The following is a 12815-nucleotide window of genomic DNA, read 5'->3' as shown; positions in this document are numbered from 1 at the left end:
CAGAACTGTTGTTCAAAGAGAATTTCCTCCTCAAAGAAGTATTCCTGTGGAAGCTCTGGAAAAAAAAAGCAACACAATAAACATTAAAATCCCCCTCTTTCAACTTATTTTAAACTCAACTTCCAGAGTTTTGTTTCTGACTGAAGTTGTGTCTGTCAGATTCTACTATTCTTAATAAAATTAGCCTGAAATCAAACCTTATAATGGATGCTAATGAATTTATTTTCTTTGTCTTCTAACAATATTTAAAAAGCAGTGGCTAGTTTGGTGCAGCAATTGAGCTCCAGGTTCAAGGGGAAAGAAGACTTTCCCCTCCAGTGGAGAAGACGTTGCAACCTCCAGTTTAGCTCATTCAGAGGTTCCCTGCCAGCTTTAGGCGAGCACTTCTTAGTTAGAGCTCAGGTACTAGCCAAGGTAGGTCTCTGGTGAACATGCATGGATTTCCACAGCCATGCGGTTTCTTTTGCTCAGAGTCACGTGTTTAATGAAAAGCTAGTTCAGCCGCCACCAAAACAAGGAACTGAGGAGCATCCCAGATTGTTCTTGTCCAAAGCTTTGCCTCCTGAGGTTTTGGTCAACAATTCACAAGTGGGTTCTAGTCTCAAGCAGCTCCTGACTCCTGCTGGCTGGAAGTTTTGGCCTCTCACTCGTCCTCCCCTCAACTTTTTTTTTTGTAGGACTGGGCGATTAATCGGATTTTAATCTCAATTATGATCTGGTAATCGAGCGTCTCTGGCTTTGCTGTAAACTCCTCCCACAGCCGCTTTGGTTTCATTCAGCCACTGTTGCCAACTTGGCGGCTTTCTCGCTAAATCTGGCGACTTTTTTTGTCAAAAGCGACTAGCGACAAATCTAGCAACTTTTACTGGAGTTATTAGAGACTTTTCTGGTGTTTTAGGGACTTGAAGGCAAATATTGTTCTGCAGTTACTGTAAGCAACGAGCAGCGGGAGCTTCTCCCGTCCTAAAGCTCTCCCAGCCGGCCGGTCTCAGTCGGCTCCGGCTGCAAGTCAATGTAGAATAACTGCAGTCGGTTGTGGAAGTTCACTACAACATAGTTTATACCATTGTCAGTGACAACTGGCTGCATTATTTTTGTATACATAGTTCGGCGAGTTAAACACTGTAATATACCTATGTTCGGGGACGTTACCATAGCAACACGTCAATCAGCTAATTCAAATCAGCTGTCTTTTAACAGGTGAATGAGAAAATTGCGCTGTAGCCTGACAGCGGTTGTTTGGCATAAAACGTACATCGAGGCCAACATAAAATAGTTCCTATATAAGTGGATTATGACTTATGATACATCTCTCATATTCTGTGCAAGAATATGGTTCTCACCTGTGTGCCATATGACATGAGACTCCAGTTTTGACTTCTGGTTGAATCTTTTTCCACAGACATCACAGGAATATGGCCTCTCAATCGAGTGGGTTCTTTTATGAACGTTGAGTATTGATTTCTGGTTGAACCGGTTCCCGCAGATGTCGCAGGTATAAGGCCTCTCGCCGGTGTGGATCCTCTGATGAACCTTTAGTATGGATGTCTGATTGAATCTTTTGCCACAGAAGTTGCAACAGTATGGCTTCACTCCTGTGTGAATTCTCATGTGTCTGATTAATTTGGACTTAAATGGAAATGCTTTCCCACAAGTCTCACATCTATATTCACATTTCTGACCTGTGTGACTATAGAAGGGAGCCTTTAACGCGAAAGGATTGTGTTCATCATTGCATTTGTATTGTCTATTTTGCATCGTTGTGTCTGTATGTTCAGTTGATCCTGAATGTCTGTGCTTGTCTCCAGTGTGATTTAGGTTGTCAGGTAAATCTGAGTACTTAGATAGAAGGTGATGATCAGTGTTTGGCTCTGGTTCCTCTGGACTTTTAACTGATATGGCGTCTATGGATGCTTCTGGATTACACTGAGATTTAGCAGGATCGAAGTGGGAAGTTTGGTCTGCATCTTTGTCACACGTAAGATTCTGCAAAAAGGTGTCAGTTTCTTGTTTAAGTGTAAGCTGTTCTTTGTCCGGACCAGTGCAGAGTTCCCCATTTTCTACTTTGATCTGCTCCGGCTCCGCGTCCTTTTGGTCCAAACTAGAGTACCCCTCGCGCTTACAGGGCTGTTGCTCAGTCTCAAACTCTTTCACCTTGAAGAGATTATGCTGTGGGAGTTCTGGTGGTAAAAGCGACACAAAAAACAGGTTATTACCAACATGACAGAAAAAAAAAGTAGTCCATGTAAATACGATGTATTTGTCTCCTAAACTCTGCTCCAGCGTTTGTTGAAGTATTAATTTAGCCTCTTTCCTAATGTCAGATGAAAGCTCAAATTGCTCCATTTTGACTGTGATTGGAACATTTTTGTAAGGAAATAACATCAGACAATATGCAATAGCTTAGCAGCTGCAATGTAACAGATCATGAAGATAAATATTTGAGTCTGAGATCACTCTCAGAACTTCCTACAAATGTCAAACTCCACACTAAAACGTCCAAGATAAGTAACAGTGCATATGGCACACTATTGACAATAATGGGACTCTGTGTGAAGATTAGTGAAACGTAAATATTGTTTTAGGTGTTCACTCAGATATTTTTGAGGAAAATAAATATCTGGTCTGCCAAAATGTGACGAGCAAGAGAAATTGAATTCTGACTCAATTTCCACCAACTTAAATTTCTTTTTTACTTTTTCTTTTGCTAAAATCTCTACTACCCTTGCCATCAGCCCCTACAGCAAAACAGCAGTGGTTTCCATAAATCTATTTAGTGGGGACTCAAAAAGATTGCATACATATGAATAACATTCATTAAAAAATCAAATTAGCTCACTGGCCATGCTCTAACTGGACAGGGCTCCTAGCATCACGAATAACTCTTCACTATAATGTAAGCAGTCATAATCTGCAAATAAAGCATATCCACGTGTTTTTAGGACGTTTAGGTTTTACAAACCTGTCCTGTGTAACTTTACTTGAGGTTTCCAAACGACAGCCAGCAGTCTGCGCTGACGCTTGATCTCTTTCTCGTAATCAATAACAGTTTTTTCGAAGACTCGGACTATTTCTTCTGCCGCAGCACTAAGTCGCTCGTTGACAATCTGTCTTAAACACTGAACTGAGGACAATTTCGTTTCTTTACAGCTGAAATATTCATCCATGATCCCACTGAGAGAAGGCAGTCTCCCGTTCTTTGTTTACTTCCGCCGTGTGTCACACTCCAAAGATCCGACAGGAAAAGTGAGTTCGCATGCATTTCTGTTTTTAGTCAATTTATCTCCTTTTCACTGGGGCATTCAGTTATTTTTTTAGTGAACGAAAACGTTCAGCATAATTTAGTAAAAGCTCGTTTACACAGAAGCTAGCATTGATATCAAAAGAGGAAGAAAAAAAGTGCATCTTTTCCCAGGGCCGGATTAAAAGTGCACAGGCCCCTGGGCCCAGAGTGTTCCAGGGGCCCCCTTCCCCACCGCAACATTGTAAAAAATTGTGACTGATACACTGTGAAACAACATTTGGTAACATGTCTCAATCAAAGGTATCAATAGCAATACGTGATTGGTAGTGGTGTAACTATCTGGCTTTTATGTATATTTTGTTTCATGTCCAAACTGCTGGTGTTTGCCCTACGTGGGCCCCAAGTGGGCTTGGGCCCCTGGGCCTGTGCCCATAATTCCCATTGGGTAATCCGGCCAATATTCCAATGTGTATTTAGTTTCAGACAAATCCAGCATCCGTCTAAAAGAAGTGGTCTTTTATCAGTCAGATAACCTTTTTCTTAGCAAGCTGCATTTGTGACACTTTCCCTCTAAATATGTTTTACTGTTAATTGTCACACATCATATACAGGAAGGATCCAGCAGCATTTGCATCTGAACAGAATTGCATCACACCTTTGGATGTCACTTCTTCTCACTAGAAAATATGAATAGGAGATAATGTGAATCTTTTAGGTAGTCTTCCATACTTACTCAAAAAGCTTGTCTCTTGCATTGTATTTAAGATATTCTATTTTCCCTACTTTAAAGCATTAAATGACTTATATTTAGAAATCTGTGTGTTATGTATTTGAGTTAATCTGTTGTTACATTCCACTATTACATATAGACTGATTGACCAGACCCTTTATCCTCCGTATTTGCTTGACTTTTCTCCTGTTGCTTATTATGTACACGTGATTGATTAGTCTCACCCCAGCAGCATATCAACAACTGCATTATTTCTATTTACAACTACAAGAAATTGTGGGTAAGCGTTCTCTAATTCATATTTATTATGGATTATTTTAACTGTAAAACCACGATTGTTTTGTGCTAAACCATTATCTGATTTGGTTGTCAACAACACATTTGGTGGGTCATTGGATTTTCGCGGGTTAAAATATGTTTTTTGCTCCAAGTAATGAAATACTACATATTATGCCTGTTTACAATTTCTCCGTTTGTAAATAGACAGTTCTTAAGAACCTTAAGACAGGTAAAAGAATTATTCAAGCAAAAAACTAGTTTCACAAGGCACCTGTGGTCTTGATACCTGTTTCCAGGGGGCAACATTTCAAAACGGACTTACTTCCTGTTGCAAATGCTGAGACATGTTTGATGACGAACATCTGTTTTTCGAGTAGATTAAATCGTTAAAAAAAAAAAAAAAAAAAAAAAAAAAAACCCAAACATATTGAAATTTAAAGTTTACCTCAAATTGCTTGTCAACTCAGCTTCAGTATATGCTAACAACAAAAAAGCTGTCTAAATGGGTGCACATTACTGCTCCATATGTAGACAAACGACGTTCTCCGGAAAGAAACACATTTTTGAAAAAAATCATCAAAGCAGACTTCGAGTCGTTCTTCTCAAGTTCATAGAAAAGGTAAACATGTTTAAATAAAGAGACATATAATAATGTGATATATATTACGTCTTCCTCATTACGGAGCAGAAGCTATGGTTAGCTTTTATACTATTTTTTATTGTGTGTGTTTCATCCATAGACTGTATATAAAGAGAGTTTCATCACTACTGCACGGTGTCAAAGCCACCCAACGCAAGTTTGTCATGTAGACAGTCACTGAAATGTGTTTGGTTTTCTCTGTTAGTCCTGTTGTGGATTGACAACTTGTCCACGGTATGCTGCATCTCTTATAGCTGCTGGGCGAGACTAGCACCCCCTGTAGTGGAATAAGTGGGTTTAAACGATGGATGGATGAAACCAAGTTTTTAAAAATTTTCTTCAGCATATAGAAAATGTTACGAGTGACCTAAACTACAAGCACAAATTAAACCATAATTAACTTTACTTTAAATATTACAGGGGGAAAAAAATGCAATTTTACAGACTGCAGTGTTGTTCAGCAAAGAGATTTTTGTTGGTGTTTCTTTGTTGTTTGGTGTTTTGTATGTGTTCTTTTTTAATTTATTTTATGTTGCTTTGTACCTTAGTACCAATATAAAATATGATATGTCATCATCAGTTAGCTATGCTATACACCACTGTTTCTCAAAACGTGTACCCCTGGGGGTACTTAAAGGCATTCCGGGGGGTACATGAAATTTTTTGAAAATATATATATTTTTATGTTTTCTTTAAAACATTGTTTTAAAAAAATCATATTGTATAAATATCTAATATATTTCAAATAATGCAAGTGTACATTTATAAACTGAATTTACATTTAGATTTACACCATTTCATTCCTCCCAAAATCCCAAATTCCAACGTAAACTCCACAAACAAGCCAAATCATATCCGTCAGTCACTGTCACCTTGACAACGCAAACAAGGGAGTCCTGGTTGAAGCGTAGTAGAGATGTGCAAAACAAAAACATTGCCACTGTTTTGCGTGGTTAAATTTACCAAAACAAACACAAATGACAAAGTGTTGTATTTCATTTTTTTTCTTAACTAAAAATACTTTGCATTGGTTAGGGGGTACTTGGCTGAAAAAACATTTTACAAGGGGTACTGTGTTGCAAAAAGGTTGAGAACCGCTGCTATACACCATACAACCAATTTTTTAAAAAACCCTTGGACTTAAGCAAAAACTTCACAAGTTTAATCATTCTTAATATTAAATATCTTTCAAATATTTTAATGTTTTATTTACATCTTCTGAATTATTATCTAAATGTTACATGTCTTGTGTCATTCTAAAAACGTCTTTGGTATAGATTTTTATGTATGCAGATGTGCAACCTGCTACTTATACTCTGCAACATAGCATGTATTCCTGAAGGGAGCATTTATTTCAGCAGTAGTGTTGGACCATTATTGGTTTTTTTATCTTTCTTTTTTTTTTTAATTGCTTTGTCTCGTAGGTGAAAGAAGCTCGGCGAACTCTTAAAAAGCCCCTGGTGGAAAAGTTTGATTGCACCCAGCACAAGCAAACATTCTGGTGCTACTGCTGTCAGCTTGAAGTTGAAAGAAATGTTACAGACGGAAACATGACTGTGCTTCATGGAGGACTGTTGGAACACATGGCCACGTAAGTCTTATGTGGTTAAGTTTATTTACTTACTATTGTATGCTTTAAAGCACAGTGATATCTCTGATGGCCTTTTCCTGCTTGCTATTCTATACTCTTATTTTAGACCAGAGCATAAGAAGAATACCCACAAGTTCTGGTGGGAAAATAAAGCTGATCCAAAGTTCAGAGACAAAGTTATAATCACAGAGGAAGAAACTGAAAGGTAGGTCTAGTGTGCTGAAAGCCTGGCTCTGCTGATAGCTTTATGTTGAAAATGAAAGATTCTCTTCAATAATAATTGATGGTTTTTATTTAGGTTTAAAACTGAAGTAGCAAAAGTTTTGGAGACGTTTGTGGAGAAGGAGGATGAGTTCATTAAGCAGGTAATTCTATATGCATTCCATGCTAACTTTGAAGGCAACAAAGAGTTTATAGCCATATATTAACATGCTTACATTGTGTTTGGGACAGATTTAGACAGAAATGCAAAGATATAAATTTGCTAAAATTGGTAGAATTCTAACACTTACACAAATTTTATAATCAAAATCCAACTGATGGACTCAACGTTGTAACAGAAATGTACTATGAAATGTTATTTTGATCATATTTTAAGATATTGATTTATATTTTTTATGTATATGTGGCTGCAGGAAGCTGATTTGATCCGGGCTCAGGAAAAGCACCGTCAGGAGGTCCTTCAGTCTCTTTTAGAGGTTTGTTTTCCAAGGATGCAGTGGCAGTATCCATCACTGTGGCCTTGACTGTTTTTTTTTTTTCTTCTTTTAACTGTATGCTGGAAAACCTATTTATTCCCCACCTAAATTGCTGTAAGTGGCAGATTATGAAATAAATAATAATGAGGTGGAAATCCTTTTATGAGAATGGTGCAGTTTTGGGTGCACAGTCATAAGTCACGTTTGCTTTCCAGCTCACGATTTAGTTCCTCTAACCACAATGTTTTGGTATAAATAACTTAATTTAGTCCTTTGACAAAAATTGGCTAAACAATGACTAGATGTATAGAGAAGAAAATAGTAACTTTAGTGGATTAACTTGGAGTGAAAGAACGCTTCTCAGCTTAGCTTCAAGTCAAAAGTGTAAACCAAGGGCTGAAACATGTTAAATCCCAGATGTGCCAACCCCAGAGGAGCAGCAGTGTTTCTTTCACTGCACTATTTTAATAATAAAAATTAATTGAACATCATTAAACTGAGTTTGGAAGACCTGGATCCTAAATTTATATTTTTAAAAAATGGGTAAAAGAAACATAATTAGATGCAATGTGTAAAAAATTAAGCTGATCTGAAATTTAAATTTAATATTGCTTAATTATGAATTTCTTTCCTAGAAGTTTCCCAGTAATTTAAAGTTAAATCAAGGTTTAATTTGTAAGAACTAGAGCAAAGACATGAGGTGAGAAGTTAAAGGGAGCATGTGGGTGATAGAAGCATGACTAGATATCAGACTTCCTCTGTGAACCACTGTTGGCTTTTCCTGAATCAATATCAGCGTGATGAAGGGCTGGAGCTGTCCAACGGACCAAACAGCACCAACACATCTGCAGAGGCTTCTGTCAGGTAACAATGCAGATTTGCAGCATTATACCGTTGTGACCATCGTATCATCCATTTCTCTGTCTTGGTGTTGATTTGTTTTCTTTGGAACAGCTCTCAATTTCCGCCGCAAGGATCGGACCAGCAGCTGGGAGGCGATTTTGTCGACTCAATGGTTGACGTTCCCTGGACTGCAACAGGACAAGGCCTGACTTTTATAGGTTATCAGGTAAACTGGTGCTGCTGCTTTTAAGAGAGAGTAAATCAATAATCAATATTTGGCTTTTTAAATTTACGCACAAATGATGGCTAACATTGATCACCTGTTTTCTGTTTCAGGATTCTTCTAACAGTGGAAATGTTCATACAGGTAAAATAAGACTTTATGTAACAAAACTTAAATGCTAAGAGAGCAGAAAAGATTTTAATAAATTAATGTGAACAGTGCAAATAAAAGTGATTATATACCTGCTTTATTTAGTGCTGCTACTCATTTATGCAATGGTTTGGCAAGCCTAATACTCTGCTAGCAGAGAGCATCATTATAACAATGCAACCCTCTTCAAAGTGGCTTATTATTTTAAACTGAAGACGGGGTGCTCTTTTGTTAAACATTGCTGTAAACCTAGACATATTACACTTTGTGATTTAGATAATTGATGCACTCTTGAAGCTATTTTCTTGTCTGTTTGTGTTTTTTTAATATGTAACGGGAACTTTTTAGTTATTAGTGTAAATAATGGTGTCTAAAAATATCTTGGCCAAGTTGGAACATTGTCAATTGCATGAATTTGAGCTTTAAAGATTTTAACGGTTGTATATATAGAAGTATATCGAAAATATATAGGAGGTATATTGCAAGTAAGTATTTTTGTGTTTGGAAAGTGGGTTGTTACAGGCATCTCTGTGATACTTTTCTTCACTGGATTTAGACATTTTACACTGGTTCATGACCCTACTAATAGTTGCTAATGTCAGATCTTGAAGCACATTGCAGTAATGTCATGAATCAGCATTCAGTCCTACATCAAGTGAACATAACATCTGGCTGCACAATGAATTTGCCAAGTCCCTTCTAGACCAAAACTACTCTTTTTACCACCTGTGAGATCAGCTCAGACACTGACAACAATTATCAGATAAAGATATGAGACTGATCAGTTTAAACTGATTGAAAACCTGCTGGCTTGCTTTACAGGCTGTTTTCCAGTTTTGGGAAAAAAGAAATAAACATCCTACTTTTGATGGGAAAAAAAAATTAAAGCTGTGTCTTCATTGTAATCAAAATCTGATTAAAGGATTTTGAGGCAAAACTGCAGAAAAACTCTCAAAGCAATTCTGTGTCAGCACCAATACGTTTATCCCCTCCATCCACAGCTCTCCAATCCACACAATCTGGTGAGCGCATAAAGCAGGATTCTAACAGAAACAGACTTCTTATGACAAAATTTGCAACACAGTCATCAGAAAAAGTGACCACCACCAAGCTCACCCCACTTCCTCATCCGTTCATTCCAAACGCCATCGAAGCATACATTTCAAACTTCATGACACACACAGAGTACCATGCCCACCACCCAGATACAGGTGATGCACGCCCAACTGTGCCACCTTGTGAATATTCAAACATACCAGTATGTAGATTTTAAAATGAGGTCAGGGCTCAGTGGTGTTTTAAAATCATACTTTTAGTCCAGACTGATCTAACTCCTCCTTGATGGTATTTTTTTCTACAAATAATGCTTAAATGTTTTGCAAGAGAAGGAGTTGATTAAGCACTTGCTGGTGTTTCCTTTTCAAAGCGTGCATGTTGCCTTAAATCATTTTGAACCGACTGCTTGACCACTACCGCTGCTCCAGCATCGCTCATTCTGTATGTTGTAGGTGCCGTCCCTCCTTGGCTCCAAGACGATCCTCTTGAGGGGACTTCTGGAGCTGCAGTGCAGGCAGAAATCGGCCCGTCCCTCCAAGAGTTCCTAAAACAAAGTATGAAAGCTGACCAAAGTAACTCAATAAGATGTAACAATTACGCTGCATCTTGTGTCTTTCATGTATTGTCTTTAATTGGACTTATGATCTTTATGCATCATGCAACAAGTATAATTCTGATGTGCACTACTGATGTACACCCAAAAATCCAAAACTGTTAACATATGTATCTTAACCTAGGTCCATTTGACTGGTATAACCATGATGTCAGTAGACTTGTGGGAAAATTGAAATGACAACGACTTTTTCTCTTTGACCAGAGGAACAAGAGAAGCTCAGGAAACTTCCTCCCAACAGAGTGGGAGCTAATTTTGATCATAGCTCGCATACAGATGCCAACTGGCTCCCGTCTTTTGGTAGGGTGTGGAACAGTGGCCGCCGTTGGCAGTCCAGGTGAGTTCAATAGGTCTTCTCCACACCAAAGTATAATACAGAAGGGTTGAAAAAAGGTGATCAATGTATATTAAAACTGCAAAATGTATTGTAGGTTTTCATTTAACAGTCAATTGTCATGGAGATGCATTTTTTTTCTGTTTCAATTTGACTTTTATTTATTGTCTTTTTTAACTTTCCAATGTTGGTTTGGCTAAAAACGCCTCAGGCGACATCACAACACTTTAAATGAGAATTGTGTTATGATTTATCTGGCTGCAAGCTGAATTTAGTCTTCCTCAAAGTCAGCAGTGCATCGTGTTAATACATAAACTAAAAAAGATGGGATAGAAAAGATTGTACACAGCACAATTTTATTCACAAAGATGCTTCAGAGAGTTTTTAATACTTCTGCCCATAATAGTCACCAATATGTTTGTACTGAAAATCCTATATGACATCATTTTGTGCTGGCCACAATTTTTGTCTGCTATCACATGACATTAAAAATAACTGCATGTGAATTTGTTCTTTTTGCTCTCTTCAACTAACAGGCACCAATTCAGACAAGAGGAAGGGCAGAAGAACAGACAGAAGAGGAAGCGGGAGCATGGCGGAGAGGGCTCAAAGAAAGCAAAATCAACTAAACAGCCAACAAATACTGACATTTAAAAGTTTGGAGTGTGAAAACCGAAGAGTTGAATTATGTATGTAGTTTACAGGTGTTCAATAGAACTTTCTTTTTCCATGTATAAGCCTAATTAAAGCAAAAATAAAAAAAAAAAGTATACAAATGCTCTATAACATGGTCTTAAATGTTCCAGTAAAGTTGTTAACATGGTTCAATTAACGGTAGGAAATGAATGTTATTTATGATAGAAAGTCATATTTAAAACAGCATTTTTTATTTAAAATCTGCATTTCACATTTTCTCACAATCCTACAACACCAGGTACACCTACTTGACTGGTCCCCACGGTACAGCATTGAATCTTTTAGATAAATTATTTAAAGTCTAGCCCCGCTTTCTGCTTTGCAAGTTACTGAGTTCAGACAACGTCATGGTTGTGCTTTCAAATGGCCAGCAGGGGGCGCAAAGTCCCCTTCTAACAAGACATCTGCTGTTCAGGAAAAGCTCTACAACGCTGATCCAGGCTGTATTTATCACTTTGAATGATCTTTAACCTTTTTTATTTGTGAAAATGACAGATGTTGTCTTTGAAATGCTATTTTTGTTTGTATAATATATAAAACATTACTGGAAAAGACATGCAAATATTTCCTTTGGAAAAAAAATGCTATCAAGACGTGATGCTACACAGCTTCAGTTTCATGTTCTATTCTCTGTAAATTTAGGATTTTTCAGAGGATAGTCATTTTAACTGTGTGCAGATAAACTTTTTAACCATATTTCTCCAGATGCCTGATGAAAAACTGGACAAAAATGTACAGAATGCAGTCATGTTTGGTTGTTTTTTTTCCCTATGAGCATTAAATTTAATTCAGAGAGACAATGTGATGGAAAGATTCTTTTCTTCTGCCTCAATGACCAACAATAAGAGGACCCTGCAATATCATGTTAAGACTACACTTTTAATGTTCCCAAAGAGGCATTTCCTCCCCTTTTTACTTTTGACAAAGCATTTTTTTTTTTTTTTTTTTTTTTTTTTTTTTTACCACCGATGTTTAGAAATTAACTAATTCTATGATTTTATAAGGATGTGTGAAATGGATTGTGGCTGTTCTGCCTAGAGAAGTATAATATCAATATAGATTAATAAATGGCCCAGAGCAGTAAAAGCAATATCCTATAATGCACTTCCTAAGCTTACAGGCTGTTCTTTTTTCCCCCTTTATCTTTGCAGGCCTCCTCTTCATAAGAGAGTATAATAAGGCCCCACTGTGCTGTGGATAGATGGGCGTGGAGTCGGTGCAGCTGCAGTGTGGCGATACAGCGTTTAGCTGATCTATTCTAAGCTCTGTGACAACATGGCTCTCGCTGATTCAGTAGAAACGGGAGAAAAGAAGGGGATTACCTTAATATTTGTACAGTAAACTGCGAATTTTGTGCCCTTAACAGCAGTCACTGCCTTTAAATGTATATGAGTTTTCAAATTATGGTTTAGTGAAGCTCTTGTACAACTATATTTTCTGTCCTCATATGGTTATTTCCTGTAGATTACTAAAGGATATGGTGACAGCCGGGGTTTCAAGCACAAAAGCCAAGTCTGGCAGTGAAAACTGGGAGGGGACAAAAAGCACGTGTACTGGGTGGAGCTTAAGGTAATCCATAAACCAATCATCAGACAGTATTTTACTAACGTATTTGCATATTTCAAAACTGACACATTATCTGAGCGTTCATTGGTTAAAAGGAACCGGAACAGCCAATCGGTTAAATGACAGGCGCCCAGCTGGCCTTTAAGTCCCGC

At 37.6% G+C, this 12815-nt stretch overlaps 1 protein-coding gene across 1 annotated transcript; it reads left to right on the top strand.

Moving 5' to 3' along the window:
• Positions 1-4593: 4593 nt before the first annotated feature.
• Positions 4594-11887, top strand: cenatac (centrosomal AT-AC splicing factor). Its single transcript, XM_079251574.1, has 11 exons — positions 4594-4872; positions 6318-6484; positions 6591-6689; positions 6783-6849; positions 7120-7182; positions 7979-8046; positions 8137-8251; positions 8362-8392; positions 9907-10008; positions 10272-10404; positions 10938-11887. The coding sequence occupies exons 1-11, from the start codon at positions 4756-4758 to the stop codon at positions 11053-11055; spliced, it is 1080 nt and encodes a 359-aa protein (XP_079107700.1). The 5' UTR covers positions 4594-4755; the 3' UTR covers positions 11056-11887.
• Positions 11888-12815: the final 928 nt, after the last annotated feature.

The sequence above is a fragment of the Telmatherina bonti genome (assembly GCF_933228915.1).
Source record: "Telmatherina bonti genome assembly, chromosome: 13".
NCBI lineage: Eukaryota > Metazoa > Chordata > Actinopteri > Atheriniformes > Telmatherinidae > Telmatherina > Telmatherina bonti.
Note: the sequence above shows the minus strand (reverse complement) of the source record. Positions and strands in the feature narration are given on the sequence as shown.